The sequence below is a fragment of the Primulina huaijiensis genome, chromosome 4, assembly GCF_012295235.1.
Source record: "Primulina huaijiensis isolate GDHJ02 chromosome 4, ASM1229523v2, whole genome shotgun sequence".
Lineage (NCBI taxonomy): Eukaryota > Viridiplantae > Streptophyta > Magnoliopsida > Lamiales > Gesneriaceae > Primulina > Primulina huaijiensis.
In genome coordinates, this window is record NC_133309.1 from 25785671 (window position 1) to 25800941 (window position 15271).

The following is a 15271-nucleotide window of genomic DNA, read 5'->3' on the forward strand; positions in this document are numbered from 1 at the left end:
CTATTTTATCATCTTTTGGGATCGAAATGCACGCAAAGGAAGAATTCAAAGCCACAAATTAGGTAATTTATCAGGTGAAAAATTAATAAAATCATTTCGATACACTCGATCATCTCACTTTTGTTGAACTTGCCTTCTTCCCTTATTTGAATCCATTTTCTTAAAATTTCCAACTTTGTTGCATCCATTATTATCGCGTCTTTCGATAAAGCAGTATTGTCAATTTTCCATGTTACTTTTTTTTCGTCTCGATCATTTAGACTTATGTGTGTTTTCATACGGATAAAAAAAAAAGTTTGGAAATGTGAATTTTTTTTAAAAAAAATTTCTCCTATTTAATGAAGAAATTTCATAGGGTAAAAATTTGTATAAATAATTAATGTGTATTAATGTAGACTTCAGCATTAAGGTAGGTATATATGAAATTCATTAATTTTTGGTGTCATTTTCATTCGATCCTTGTCTTAATTTACGTGATTGAATTCAATATTGATATTTGCAAAAGGATAATGCATATAGAGGCACCTTCAACATCCCGTCAATCTATGCAAACTTCATTTTGGAGATATATAATTAATTATATATGTTGAAAAATCCGATGAAATATGTTGTTTGAAAATGTCAATGGATGCTAATTTAAAAGATTTAAATTATATTGTTACAATCATCTATAATTTTCAGTCAGACGACAAAAGTTTTATTATATCATATTTAATTTTCACGAGTTACAATATGATACAGTAACTGACGTAGGTTGTTGATCATCAAAACGTGACAATCAACATATTATAGAATTAACATGAGATAATGTTTGACATTGAATTTCAAGAAATACTCCATTTTCAACATATTATTGTACTTAGAAGTAAGAATTGGATAATTTTAAATTATAACATGGTGAGAACTATATATGTTTTCGAAGTATGGAATCTTATTAAAGAACAAGATTTGAAAGATGGCAATTTACCAATATATCTTAAATTCAACATTATAATTTCTAAAATTCAGAAGCTTTTTTAAGTGGATTGGAGGTCCAATTTTATATGTATAATGTAAAGATACTTTTAATTAAAGCTAATTCATGCCAAAAATGATCTTCTCTAAGGGACCCTCCATGCATATTCCAAGAATCAAAATATCATATCGAGGGGTAACTCTTCTCAATTAAATTTCAGATTTCATATATTTTAATTATACTCCTTCTATACTAGCAATCTACACACACGATATTTCACGTGCGTATATTTGGGACGTAATTAATTATTTTTTTTAAAAAAACTTTGAGTTATTGATATGTTAGTCATTTAATTTTTTTTAGAATTTATTATAGGTTCTTATAGAAACATTTATTGAATGAAAGAAGTGATATTTTTGCTCATCTATTAAGCGTTTCTGGGTAATTATTTTAAGATATTGATGCATTATTATTTAGTATAAATTATATCTCGTCTGGCCATCGATTGATTATTCACAAAATTTCCCATGAAGTCATTTTACTGATCAATTCTCGTCTTAAGAAAAAATATCAGCTTTTATACTGAAAACACATATATAGATCCATGAAATCGTATGATTATTATTTGAAAATGTCAATCGTACATAGCCTACATTAATTGATTGATCTCCTTCCTTAATAAAAACTATATATTACTATAAAAATATTATTTATACGAGACGAAAAAAATAAGATAGGATAAAAATAATTGTTTAATAAAAAAATCTCTAATCAGATAAAAAAATCTCAAAACCAGTTGGATGAAAACACGAATATACGTTGATAATGACCTTCCAAACATGAATCACTCCACAAGCTTAGATGTTGTAGTTGGTGGTTTAACGCTTTATATAATATAGTAAGTATAGATATAATATATTCGAATTTTTAATATAGAGTAGGTCTCTTGTGAGACGGTCTCACGAATTTTTATATGTAAGACGGGTTAACCCTATCAATATTCACAATAAAAAGTAATATTCTTATCATAAAAAGTAATACTTTTTCATGGATGACCCAAATAAAATATCTGTATCACAAAATACGACCCATGAGACCTTCTCACACAAATTTTTGTCTTTAAAATATATTATTTTATATAAAAAAATCGAATTTAAATCAATTTTTTGTCTATTAAAACTTTCCGTGGCTTTTGTCTTTGATAAACCGATGACCAATTCATTTTGCAATTTTTCCAAACAAAACATTAAAGTTTTTTTTATGGTTATTTTCCAAGTACTTACACTTATTACATAGACACATTATGGCTCGACGGCTAATAAACTTTGTTAATCAATTAAGGTTTTCACCGTAAAATGAAAAGTATGTATTAATAATATTAAGATTGAGATTTGAACCTAACTCAACCTCAAAAATTAGCTCAAGATGAGATCTCTGTTAGTTAATCACACATCGATTGAATAAAATACATGAGAGTTGTATATATGGATATGAACAGTCTTCTCTTCTTGAGCTAACTTTTAGATTAAGTCCACGTTCCAATCTTAACAACTAAAACTATCCAAAAAACAAGAAAGCGATGGGTGGAGTGGATGCTCAATTATTGAAATAAAAGTATCACTTTTATTAACTTTGAAACATGAAATAATTCTCGATTAAACTTTTGAATATTCAAAAATATATACTTTGACGTGGTCAGTTCCAAAACACTTCACTTTTTAGAATTGTACCGACCATAGGATTCATGACACATGGTATGTGCTTTTGAAAATGAGTAGCATCCCAAAGTGTAGATCCTATGAGCCAAAACGAGTAACGGCTATATTTAACGCGCAATTGTATCACATCATATGAAAAAATTGATACAAAAGTTCTTATGAAATCGTTATATAAATCAAATTTTGTGAGACGAGTATCTTATCCGACAACACATAGAAAAGTATTTATTACTTTTTATATCAGAATTATTGTTTTGCAATGCAAAAGCTCTTCTAAGATTAAAAAGCAGTCAAATATCGACGAAATATGATAAACGAATAAGATGACCTCGATTAAAAATAAGATCGAAGCCGCGCGTTTAGAATTGATTTTCACAAAAGGATTGTATGATTGATGAAAAGTCTAGAATATACACAACATGATGCCCTATGGCCTCTTAATGTTGCCTACTTTTGGAGGTCATTAAGGTAATAAAGCATTTCAATATTTTAATGTTGATTTTCAGCCAAAAAATATAATAAAATAAAATGAAAAAATTCCAGGACTGGGCCCAGGGTGAAAATTGGAGTCTGGATATGTACATGACCCAATACTCTGACATCAGCCAGAAGAAGCCCACAACTGAAACTGGGCTTTAGTTCGAGCCCAGCAACGATACAGGGTTGAAAAAAATCACGCGCCCACCGTGGGGCTCGAACCCACGACCACAAGGTTAAGAGCCTTGCGCTCTACCAACTGAGCTAGACGGGCTTGTTGCCATATGGTATTCAACATAATTATTAAAACAATAAAATATTGATTTGCAGTTGTTTGCCTTGAAAACGTTCGATACCCGATACAAAATTGTTCATGAATCATGATCAAATCTCGTGTGTGTGCATATACTTTTATGTGCGTAGATTGTATCCACGGGGATATTCATGTAGAATTTTTGTTGTTAGCAATAATTTTCCGTGGGTCTTGAGCCGACCCGTCGAACGATTCAGAAACTTGAAATCTATTCATTTTGACAGTCCATAATAACCATAATCAGAGATAAATATAGTGTGGGGATGGTGGTGAAGGATGCGCAGGGGAGAGTCCGCGGGAAGTAAGCTTGTCCGATTCGGTTTCCTGGAAGTGTGGTTTGTGCAGAACTTCTGGCTATAAGGATGGGAATGGACTTCTGCTTGACGCTTGGGCTGGACAATGTGTGCATATTTTCTGACTCTCTGGTAGCGGTTAAGGCGGTAAGTGAAGAGAATTTCGATCTAAGTCACAGCGACGGAGTGGCTTCTGAAGTTAGAGCGATGCTTGAGGATGAGTCATTCTTTTCGATACAACATATGAGGCGTACGGCTAACAACGTCGTTCATGCTCTAGCTCAACGAGCTCTAGTGTTTTCTTTGTTATTTGAATGGACCGATGGCGTTCTTTCGTCGTGGCTCATTAATATTGTAACTCAAGACTTGTCGGTTATTTGAGTTATGGAAATATTTATATTCAAAAAATAATAATAATAACCATTTTTCAACATGAATTATTTAAAATTTTAAAGTTAATAATCACTATAACTAGCGTCCCTTACTCAAACAAGATTTTTGTGAAAAGTTTTAAAATAAAAAATTATATAGATTATTTTTTTAAATGATTTTAGTTTTTATAATAATAATAATATGATGATGATAAATTTACTATAATAATTTTTTCCTTGAATAATGAAGGTTAAATCAAATAAAGAACGAACCCTGACACCAAAATTTGTTAATATTATGATATATGAGTCTCAAGTTTAATAATGTAGTACAGATAATGTAGATTATTACACGACATTTCTGTCCTCCGAAACCTTATTTTTCTCCTCAAACAAAAATCATGACACGATGGAGAAGCCCGACGCCTTGCTTTCCTTCGATAAGGATTGTGTTGGCCTACGACACAGATTATTACATCCAACCTTCTCCTATACACAAAAACAAGAAAACATTATAGATATCGTTTGGCTCATGGATGAGATGAGATGACGTATGATATAATATATAAAGATGATAAATCAACATAATTGGATATGATAATAGTGTATGACACTAACCCTTCATAATACTTGGGCAAGAAAAAATAAAAATGATTTATCGATATGTTATCATCCGCACCAAAATGATACATAAAAAAGATATACTACTACAAATTGCGAATCTCAGGTTTTTAACATTCCTTAAAAATTTATAACACTAAAAACATCCATATTCGAAATATTACGGGAAAAAAGATTTAATACCTCGACGTTGTCATACTCGTAGCGAACGTTAAAGACGCATGTGCAGCAGCTCTCGTCATGTGATCTCCTTTCAATTCCGGTGACATGAGCATCAACATAAAGTGCATGATATTCATTGACCTGGGAATCGACATTAAAAGGTCGAAGTTAAAAAGCCTGTTTCGAGGCATAACTTGAAGGGTAAGAGAAGAGCAGTACCCTGTAGCAGAGAACTTGATCCCCGACATTAACAGTGTCGCATTCGGTAGGAACTAAAGGAATCGAGCGCTCCCTTATTGCCCTGTCAGCGCTTACCCATTCGTCTTCCTCTCTGTCAAAACCCGCAAATCTCACACGAACCATCTGTCATGTTGACAGGGAACACTTAGAATAGCTTTACTACCAACAATCTTGTCATAGGAATGGAAACCAAGAAACATGGAGGAAAAAGTAGAAATTAAACAATGAAATCAGAAGGAAAAAAAAAAGAGTTATGTTTTCACAAGAACGGATCCCCTCCATGACGAATTCAAATATAAGACGGAAACCAAGGCGGGTAAATGGAAAACAATACGGAAGAAAAGTGAAGATCTTACAAGCTCCCCGGAGTTGAGAACTCTGAAATTGAGGAAGTATGCAACGTCGAACCTAAGAAACAGGGAAAGGATGCTGTGTCAAGTTGCCATAATGATGTAACAAAGTCGCAAAATAACAAAAATTAACGTCTACAAATCATACAAAAACCGGCAAGACAATATTTAACAATTCTGAGTTGTTTAAAGGAATATTAAAAGATCAGAGAAGGATTAAGCAGAATCGGATTTAATTAAATGGATGCTCACCAAGCATAATCCTTTGCTGATCTAGCTTCAAACATCAAGTTTGGTAGCTCCACAGCTGCTTCACTGATAGAAATTGTCGATACTGGCAAGAAATTGCATAAGCTATTATAGCCCAAGCAATCACATGTGAACTATTGACATGCACGACACCGACACTAAATAACATCCATTTCTTATATTAACAGCACTTGAAATGAAATAATTAACCAAATACTGTTAAAAATACTCAATTTTGTTATGTATCTCTGGATGTAACGAATCATATAAAATGACTTCTTCTTTTCTTCATTTCTACGATCACAAACCGTATATTTTTCAGTAAAAGAAGGCGACCTTTACCTCTTCTTTTAACTGGTAAAGCCCTAGGAGAAGCCAAAGTTACATCCGGAGAAAAGGACGGAGTAGCTTTGACTGCTAAAGTACTCTGTTTATCTTGAAACCAGCTTCGCACCTGAATATAAGACTATTAACAGACTGAGCAAAAACGATTAGATATTATAACAACAAAAATGATAAACAAAGAGTTTAGAACAAACACCTGCTCCCATTTTACTGGAAATTTTTCTGAACGGTAAACTGAATGACTGCATAAAACGAACAACACCATAATTTAGTGCAAGTGTGCAGTCTCCTTACTGTTGTTAGGATGAATTGGAGTGCAAGAAAAACTTCTAAAACCAAAAGACCTAACTAAAAATGTCCAGGGCATACACTGTGAAGACATTACGGAAGAATAAAGCATACCTAAATTTGGTGGCAAGCTCTTGGCAGAAACTTTGACTGATAAATTTTTCACACATTTCTTTAAATAAGTTCTCCATTTCCATGATCTATTTCAAGAAAATGAAAAGCCGTCATCATTGAGAAACTTCAACAACAAGAAACAAATATTCGATATGTGAAGGGTGCCAGTGTTTTAAGGGGGGATGCAGTAGAGGAGGTGAGCAAGTCAGGAACACCCTTCTCAAATAAAAAAAATCAAATCTCTTGTGCAATTATGTCAACTCCAGATTATATTTAACGTCCACCTCAATTAAAGTATTGGATCGACAACTTCCAGTATCATTGTAAAAATTATTCGGATTCAGGCACATAAAACAAAAATGCAGGACATTTATTTCACAAAAAAACAAATCCCGAAAAACCAGATAATCATAAACCAGAAAAACACATCAAAAACTATTTCATGCAGGCAATTAGGCATTGAAGTAGTTTGTTAACATTTCACAGCAATCAAAAACTATCACTTGAAGTAGCATCAAAACTATAACATGGTAAGAGACTAAAACTGAAGATTCACCAATAATTTATCCATGCCAAAACCGAGTAAAGATCAAATCTTTAACGGTACCCGCCAAAATGGAGTAAAGATCAAATCTTTAACGGTTATCTGAAAAATCACCGATAATTTATCCCCGCCAAAACCGAGTAAAGATCGAATCTTTAACGGTAAACAGAAAACTAACCGATAATTTATCCACACCAAAACCTATTAAAGATCAAATCTTTATCGGTAAACTGAAAAATCACCAATCATTCAAATCTTTACGGTAAATATATGACACAGAATCAAAGGACAAGGAAAACACGATACTTTCAAAGATTTCTTTAGAAACTGCATCGATGATCCAAGAAATAACCACATTGTTATTTCGAATCCAAGATTGCAGCAGATTCAGATTGGAGTAATCAGGCTTAGTGATTGAGCCATCAGGCAATTTGATCAACTCCGATGAGTTGACAAGGAGACAAAGCTGGAAAGTGTTATTCCTACTGATACCATGTTAAGAGATGAGAGGAGAATCTGGGAGAAAATATTTCTCTGTATTATTTTGAATTCAATCTGTACAACGAGTTTATATAAAAAACCAATCGGCGTGTAAAAAAGTAAGACTATTGCCAACTTAAATAAAATCATCAGCTAAGCTTATTATAAGAATTCCTATATAAAATTTGTCACAAAATCAGCAAATTAATAGATTTGCTCGAGTAATCATCACCCATCAAATGAGATATCAAGAATCCTTTTTTCTTTCTTAAAACCCACATAATCATAGACCAAAAAACAAACCAAAAACTCTTCAATCAGCCATTGATGCAGATTGTTAACATTTCAGAGAACGGAAACAGTGTTATTAATTGGATTAGCATCGAAATCAATGAAAATGAAAAACCACTAAATGGTTTGCAGCCACTAACTAGAAGGCGTGTAAAGATGAAATCTTTCAGATTAGCAAATGAAAATCAAGCAATTCTGACTGAAGTTACCTCAGATAATGTAAACTCAAATTCATCGTCTTCCATATCCATTATCTCAAATTCATCATTTACCTCCATCTCTCCCTCTTTACACACAGGGAATGGGATTTTTTTTCTCTCTTCTTTTCTTTCTGGTCTTTTTGAGAGGAGAACGAGTGAAGTCAGTGGTTCTCTGCAGTGAGATCGGTACAGTTGCCTAGATTTTAGAATAAAAAAGTGTGTTAAAAGTTATTAATTCTGAAACCAAAAAATAAAAGCACGATTTTCCACAAAGAAAATGGGATTCTTTTCTAATAAAAATAAAATAAAATAAAAACATGGCAGGTCAATTGTTATTACAAAACATATAAGGTTTGGAGATACAATATTGGGCCAAATATTTGGGCTTCAGACAAAATGAATCAAAAGTACGCTTGTTAAAAGATTCTTCCACTTGTCCCATGAACCAGCGGACAACCTGAAGGATTGGACCGGGTTGAATTGGGAAATGGTAAGGTTGTACCCGACCCGGTGGCAATCCTAGATACTATGCTCAGAATATTATTTTGTTTAATTTTTTTTTGAGGGGATAGAATATTCATTATCTGTATGTATTTACAGGCTTTCTTGAATGATATGGATATGGAACCTGACTGGGGAGGAGTTCTTATCATTTGTTATAATCCGAAGCAGCAAAACGACGCCGTTCGACCGATATATTACCGAATATATGGTAAAAATCACAATTTTAGAAATTACATCAATGATAATTTTTGCTTTTTACTTGTTTACATTTACATTTAAACATGCAAAACATGAAGGGGGGATGGATTCTTGCATATAGTGGACGTGGATGAATGGGCACCAAAAGTAGAGGGAGTCATCCACTAACCCCCACGTTTTGAAACATATCCTCATATTATAAAGTCTCGAAAATATCCATGGCTATAGTTATTGCCCATTATATGCACTAATAATTGCACAAAACTACACAATTGATAATAATTGAACGTGACACCCTTTTTATATCTCAAATAGTATTGTATTACATTAAAAGCCCTTTTTGAAAAATAAGCCAAACATAAAAAAAATTTATAAATAGTTTTTTTTTTCCTAACACAAAGGTTTCTTGAATATGCTTGGTTTTTTAAAAATTGAGGATATATTAATATGTGCACGTTTTGGTAACACAGTTTAGGCGATGATGCTGAAACATACCATCCTCATCCCCTTATAATTATTTTATTCCAATAATATAGCAAAATCAGTCATTTTTTATATATAAGAAAAGATCATTACAACAAGCATGCATGACAATATTTGACAAACTTTTAAATTCTGATTCCTCAAATCCAACATTTTTAGAAAAATAATGATTGTATCAGTAGTATACCTTACCATAAAGAGGAGTCTACTAATATTATGTTAATGTCAAGAAATGTGAACAATAATATTCTTATTGTTGGGAGTCATTTTGTGACAGCAATTATAATTTGGTATTATATGATATAAGAATTTGAGTTTAGTTTTTTTTTCTTTTTTTAACAATATGTGAATTTGTCGTCACGATCTTCGATGTACACCGAATAATCTACAAACTATAAATTACGTTAGTAAGGTAAACTAGTTTGTGACCGCAAATTTTAAGTTAATATTATAAAATTTTATTTTTTTCTAAAATATTGAAATGAAACGTTAGCCCCCGAGGGCCCGGGTTCTGTGCTGATTGAAACTTGATAGAAACAAGCAAAGAGTGTAATTACCTGTTAAAAAGCGGACTCGAGCTAATGAGAGAGATATAGAGAGGAGATAGGAAAGGAAGAGGAGGAAGGAAAGGAATTCTTGAGCTCACTCTTTTCATTTTTCTTCTTTCTTCTTCCTCTTTTCTCTATCTTTCTCTCTTTCGTGAATCTTGGCCAACATGTTCTCGTTGAATGGAAGCACTTTTCTGGTATTTTCTTAGTAGAAATTGATTTTTTTTTTGTCATTCTCGACGGATATTGTTTTCCTTTTTAATATTCGTGCGTCCAGTTTTAATATCCCATGTTTCATGCTTCACACTACTTCAATTTTCTTGATTTTAATCCCAGATTTGAAGAATAAGAACAGCCTTTCAATAAATATCAGTTTGTAAATTACCCGTTTCAAGAAAATTTACGAAATCTCAAATCTTTTTTGTAATTTCAAGAAAGCTCAAATCTTTCTGTGTTTTCAGGCAATACACGTTCAATTCCTAAACAGAATTTTTTTCTTTCTTTTTTTGATAAAGACCCCATTTTTGTTCTTAGTTTGTTTAGTCTGTTGCTTATTATCTTGGTGTTATGCAGAACAATCCTCTTTCTGGGGTGTCGAAAAGCTTGGTACAGTCCACACAAACAAAGAAATTTTCTCCACCTGCAGTGGTGGCAGCTTCTCTGAGCTCAAATGGCTCTCCGGGTGATCGAAACCTGAGCGTTTTGTTGGAGAAGGATATCCGGGAGAACGCTCCTTCTTCACCATCGGTAGTGTCACAGTTATCAGTGATTGAGGAAGAAACGAGTACCACCGTCGGTGGCGGAGTTGAAGATGTCTACGGTGAGGATAGCGCCACCGAGGATCAGTACATCACCCCCTGGACTGTCACGGTTGCCAGGTAAAAAACTATTCGCACACGTTCCTTTCAGGCGTTATACTTTTGTGTTCCTGTTTATGGATAGATTTTGATTTGTTTTCCAGCTTATATATTTTACTTTTAATATACAATGTTAATTTATTTATATCTTGGAACCGTGTGGTTTGTGTTCCTTTACTTATCTTGTCGGCTAGTGGCTCTGGAGTTGATTGGGAAGTTGCTGTATTTTCTTGCTTGCAATTTTACGGAAATTATGAAAAACTTGTCTCCCCCTTCCATGTAGTGTTTGATCATCTAGATGTAGTTCAATTCTTTCTATAAAATGTTATGATGTTATTACTGTCACGCATTGCTGTACTGGTCGAGGTCTATGGCCGGGGATGCTTGCCTATTTGTGTAGAAATTGACCAACAAAATGTCAAATAAGACTGCATAGGTAGTTGTATGATGATTATCGATTTCGAAGGGTTCTAGTACTCGATCATATTTAAATCTCATGCATTGTAAGATGACGTATGTCCAGGTTTAGTATCACATTCTGTAATACCACGGTGTCCTTAATGCTTCCTGAACCAAGGATCAAAGTATTTGCTAAGCTTTGTAAAGGTTAGGCAATATAGTTAAAAGGCGATTTGCATTTAAAGTTAACTTAGTTTGGTGGCAAGAATTTTGATGCTTGATTAATCTTGTGTTTTGCCGTATCATCTGAGATACTAAATTAATTATTTATGTTTAATTGATATGCGGTCTCGAATCTTCTTTCTTCATCCAATAGTAGTATATCTATTTCTCTTTCTCAGTGGTTATCAATTGTTGCGTGACCCCCACCATAACAAGGGTCTTGCATTCACCGAGAAAGAGAGGGATGCCCACTTTTTACGTGGTCTTCTTCCTCCAGTGGCCATCAGCCAAGACCTTCAGGTTACTGCAATTGACTCCTCAATTTCTGAATTTTCAATCAGATGATTTAGTTTTTAATCATTTACTTCATGGGGTTTTGTTAAAATTTTTTGACATTGTACTGAATAGGTGAAAAAAATGATGCACAACATGCGTCAGTACCAGGTACCACTACAGAGGTACATGGCTATGATGGATCTCCAGGTAAACAATTACCCTGTTATTTTATTGAAATTTCTCTTTTAGCTAGTTCTCATTGCGTCTCCATGGTCATCAAAATTGTTATTAGCTGCATCTATGAAACTTCCAACATATTAAAAACCAATTAAAGTCTTTGTTTCAAGAACCATGATGAGCATTGTTATTTTTTACCGTGTAGCATTGACATACTTATATTTGTATTTGTGTTCATCTTCAGGAGAGGAATGAAAAACTGTTCTACAAACTTCTCATTGACAATGTCGAAGAGTTGCTCCCAGTCGTCTATACTCCAACTGTAGGTGAAGCATGCCAAAAGTATGGGTGCATATTCAGGCAACCTCAGGGCCTCTTTATTAGTCTCAGAGAAAAGTACGTTTCATCCCAGTGATACTACACGTTTTGTTTGTCACCTATTAAACTGATGATTGGTAGTATTTTGCAGGGGAAGAATTCTCGAGGTATTGAGAAATTGGCCGCAGAAGAAAATTCAAGTCATTGTGCTGACAGATGGTGAGAGGATTTTGGGACTTGGAGACCTTGGCTGCCAGGTGCATGTATATTTTGTTTCTTTTATGGTATTCCCAATAAAAGTTTTAGAATTGTTTACCTTGGTGTTTTCTTTCTTGCATGAAATAATCAAGAATGGTTTTTAATGTTTTCTAGAATCAAATTTTATTGCCAGGGAATGGGCATACCTGTGGGAAAGCTTTCTTTATATTCAGCTCTCGGTGGCATCCGTCCGTCTGCTGTAAGTTTTTCCGTGACTAGCTTTTCTATTTTCCTAAATCTCTGTTTCATAACATCATGTTTAATATACGCCATCATTAGCCTTTCTAATATTTTACCTTATTAGTTGCTAATAAATTAATTGTTTCTCAAAAAATGGAACATCTTAACCCTACTTATGATTCATCATTGATCCATAAATTCGATGTCTTATTGGCTGTAGCTATTTTGCTTATGCGAAAGCTAAAGTTGTTCATAATTGTTATACATCCCAGTGCTTGCCTGTGACCATTGACGTGGGGACAAACAACGAGGAGTTGTTAAATGATGAATTTTATATTGGACTCAGACGGAGAAGAGCAACTGGACAGGTTAAATACCTATCACTAATCCGAAAAGAAGTCATATTTTTCCTCTAAAGATCTTTAAACTGCAATTATTGGCATTTTCAGGAATATTCCGAACTTCTGCATGAGTTTATGATTGCGGTGAAGCAAAATTACGGAGAAAAAGTCCTTATCCAAGTTAGTCATTTTAGCCCCAAGGGTTTAATGTTTGCCAGTTTGTTCTGCGATTCTGATTCTTAACCATGTTTTCCGTGTTGGAAACCATTTAGTTTGAAGACTTTGCGAATCACAACGCTTTTGATCTCCTTGCGAAGTATAGAAGTACCCATCTCGTTTTTAATGATGATATTCAGGTACCTTTACTGTACTAATTAGTTTTACATCTCTTCTGAGAATATGTTTTGGCCTTAGTTCAAGTATTGCTGTCATCCATTGCTTAGCCCATATGGTTTTATTTGTGTCAGGGTACGGCATCTGTTGTCCTTGCTGGTCTTATTGCTTCGTTGAAATTAGTTGGGCGCACTTTAGCTGAACATACTTTCTTGTTCCTCGGAGCTGGAGAGGTGCCTTTTGTCATCATTTTTCTCTATTTTCTGTTGTCTTCTTGTGCTTGAGTAGTATGAAATGTAGTACGTGGATTGATACTATGTGTAATATATTTCTTCCACTTATACTTTTATCACTGCACAGTCTTTTTATATATCCAGTGAAATATATATGATCGTCTGTCTTTTGATGTGCTCTAATCGCAGGCTGGCACTGGTATTGCAGAACTCATTGCACTTGAAATGTCGAAACAGGTTAAAGGACAATAAGCATCTGCATTTTTCGAGCTAAATCATGAGAAGTCTTGTAATTATTGTTCTCTCATTTCTATGCAGACTGGTGCCCCACTGGAAGAGACTCGCAAGAAGATTTGGCTTGTAGACTCAAAAGTAATCAAATTTCATGGTCTTTTTCAACAAGCAGATCTAATTATTTCTTCCATCTCTGAATATCAGATCCCTAATTTTCTGTTCTTTTCAAGGGGTTGATCGTTAAGTCTCGTTTGGAGTTGCTTCAACATTTTAAGAGGCCCTGGGCTCATGAACATGAACCTGTCCAAAGCTTGTTAGATGCTGTAAAGGTGTGAACTTGATGTTGTAATTGAATGCAAAAAAATGAGCTGGGTGGACGTGCCAATCTTACCTATCTCCTTTGCACAGGTCATTAAACCAACAGTTTTAATTGGATCTTCTGGAGCAGGAAGAACGTTCACAAAAGAAGTGATCCAGGCAATGGCATCCTTCAATGAGGTACGATATCTCAAGTGAATTTATTTATTTGTTGTCCTCGAATAAAACTTGCGCTCACACATGCTCAAAGACCGTATTTTTACGTTCAGAAACCCATTATTCTTGCTCTCTCCAACCCGACTTCGCAGTCCGAATGTACAGCTGAAGAAGCTTATACATGGAGTGAGGTACTTTTACGGGCCAGCTCTCATCTTTACCAACATACCTCTGATGCCATCAATTTAATCATTGTTCATTTTGGTATCTTCAGGGCAGAGCCATTTTCGCCAGTGGCAGTCCATTCGCTACAGTTGAATATAACGGGACTTCTTATGCATCTGGCCAGGTTCAGTCTTAACTTCCATTAGAGTTCATTTGTTTCGGCTCCCATTTTTTGAACCGACTTAAGCATGGATTTTATCATCTTTTAGGCAAATAATGCATACATCTTCCCCGGATTCGGTTTGGGTTTGATAATTTCTGGCGCAATACGAGTTCATGATGACATGCTCTTGGTAGCTTGTAAGTTTATTTAATGTTAAACTTTGTCAATAAAGAAGGCAAACCGTGGCATTGTAAGGAAATGAACTACTTGCAAAGAATACAACACAAGGGCTTGGCTCTGACATTTCTTTCTGATCATTTTTCATCTTTCCTGTCGATTTGTTTTCTTGAAACAGCGGAAGCATTAGCTTCGCAAGTCAGCCAAGAGAACTTAGATAAAGGACTTGTGTATCCACCATTTGCAAACATCAGAAAGATTTCAGCCCAGATTGCAGCCGCAGTAGCTGCAAAAGCGTACGAACTTGGTAGGGGGACATCTTAATCTCATATACTAAAACATGCAATAAAACTCTAGTTGTGTCATCTGTTACGTTTGAATATTTTCTTGTTTTTTGCCATTAAGGTTTGGCTACTCGTCTCCCGCAACCAGAGAACCTCGTGGCATATGCTGAAAGCTTTATGTACTGCCCCAAATATCGTAAATACCGCTGAAACCAACGCAGTACCCTTGATCAAGATTAGTAGTCTTTTTTCATGCATTTGCCGTTGTTTTCTTTATTTTTTTGACATGTTTATTTTTTTCACATGTTTTTTTTCCGCGTGCGTGTTTGTAATCAGTAACAGATGCTAGAATTAAACGTGAGTAAATGTAGCATATAGGATGCATAATGTTTGCGTTTCACTGATCTGGTTCCATGTGAAAACGAAGATTATTCAG

General features: G+C 34.3%; 2 protein-coding genes and 1 non-coding gene across 3 annotated transcripts; 1 reads left to right on the forward strand and 2 right to left on the reverse strand.

The window, feature by feature from the left end:
* Positions 1-3351: 3351 nt before the first annotated feature.
* Positions 3352-3424, reverse strand: TRNAK-CUU (transfer RNA lysine (anticodon CUU)). The gene has a single exon. It is a non-coding gene; the product is annotated as a tRNA-Lys (tRNA).
* A 978-nt stretch (positions 3425-4402) lies between these two features.
* On the reverse strand, positions 4403-8219 carry LOC140974837 (protein SAWADEE HOMEODOMAIN HOMOLOG 1-like). Its single transcript, XM_073438327.1, has 9 exons — positions 8021-8219; positions 6497-6582; positions 6291-6336; positions 6092-6203; positions 5753-5834; positions 5507-5558; positions 5130-5273; positions 4932-5051; positions 4403-4616 (listed from the first exon to the last, which is right to left on the reverse strand). Exons 1-9 carry the CDS (start codon positions 8087-8089, stop codon positions 4527-4529), a joined length of 801 nt encoding a protein of 266 aa, XP_073294428.1. The 5' UTR covers positions 8090-8219; the 3' UTR covers positions 4403-4526.
* Positions 8220-9699: 1480 nt separating this feature from the next.
* On the forward strand, positions 9700-15235 carry LOC140975799 (NADP-dependent malic enzyme, chloroplastic-like). The gene is made up of 20 exons (XM_073439725.1): positions 9700-9941; positions 10318-10622; positions 11402-11522; positions 11631-11705; positions 11920-12071; positions 12145-12250; positions 12385-12450; positions 12704-12799; positions 12881-12952; positions 13045-13128; positions 13240-13338; positions 13528-13575; positions 13657-13710; positions 13803-13901; positions 13981-14070; positions 14160-14237; positions 14321-14395; positions 14481-14571; positions 14730-14858; positions 14957-15235. The coding sequence occupies exons 1-20, from the start codon at positions 9912-9914 to the stop codon at positions 15043-15045; spliced, it is 1959 nt and encodes a 652-aa protein (XP_073295826.1). The 5' UTR covers positions 9700-9911; the 3' UTR covers positions 15046-15235.
* The last annotated feature ends 36 nt before the right edge of the window (positions 15236-15271 follow it).

Coding starts and splice junctions, on each gene's coding strand:
- LOC140974837 (XM_073438327.1), bottom strand. CDS start 8,089: ATGGAGGTAAATGATGAATTTGAGATAATGGATATGGAAGACGATGAA. Junction 5,835..6,091: donor TTTACCAGTTAAAAGAAGAG/GTAAAGGTCGCC, acceptor ATTTCTTGCCAG/TATCGACAATTTCTATCAGT. Junction 5,274..5,506: donor TTCTCAACTCCGGGGAGCTT/GTAAGATCTTCA, acceptor TCAACATGACAG/ATGGTTCGTGTGAGATTTGC.
- LOC140975799 (XM_073439725.1), top strand. CDS start 9,912: ATGTTCTCGTTGAATGGAAGCACTTTTCTG. Junction 9,942..10,317: donor TGAATGGAAGCACTTTTCTG/GTATTTTCTTAG, acceptor GGTGTTATGCAG/AACAATCCTCTTTCTGGGGT. Junction 14,396..14,480: donor CTTCTTATGCATCTGGCCAG/GTTCAGTCTTAA, acceptor ATCATCTTTTAG/GCAAATAATGCATACATCTT.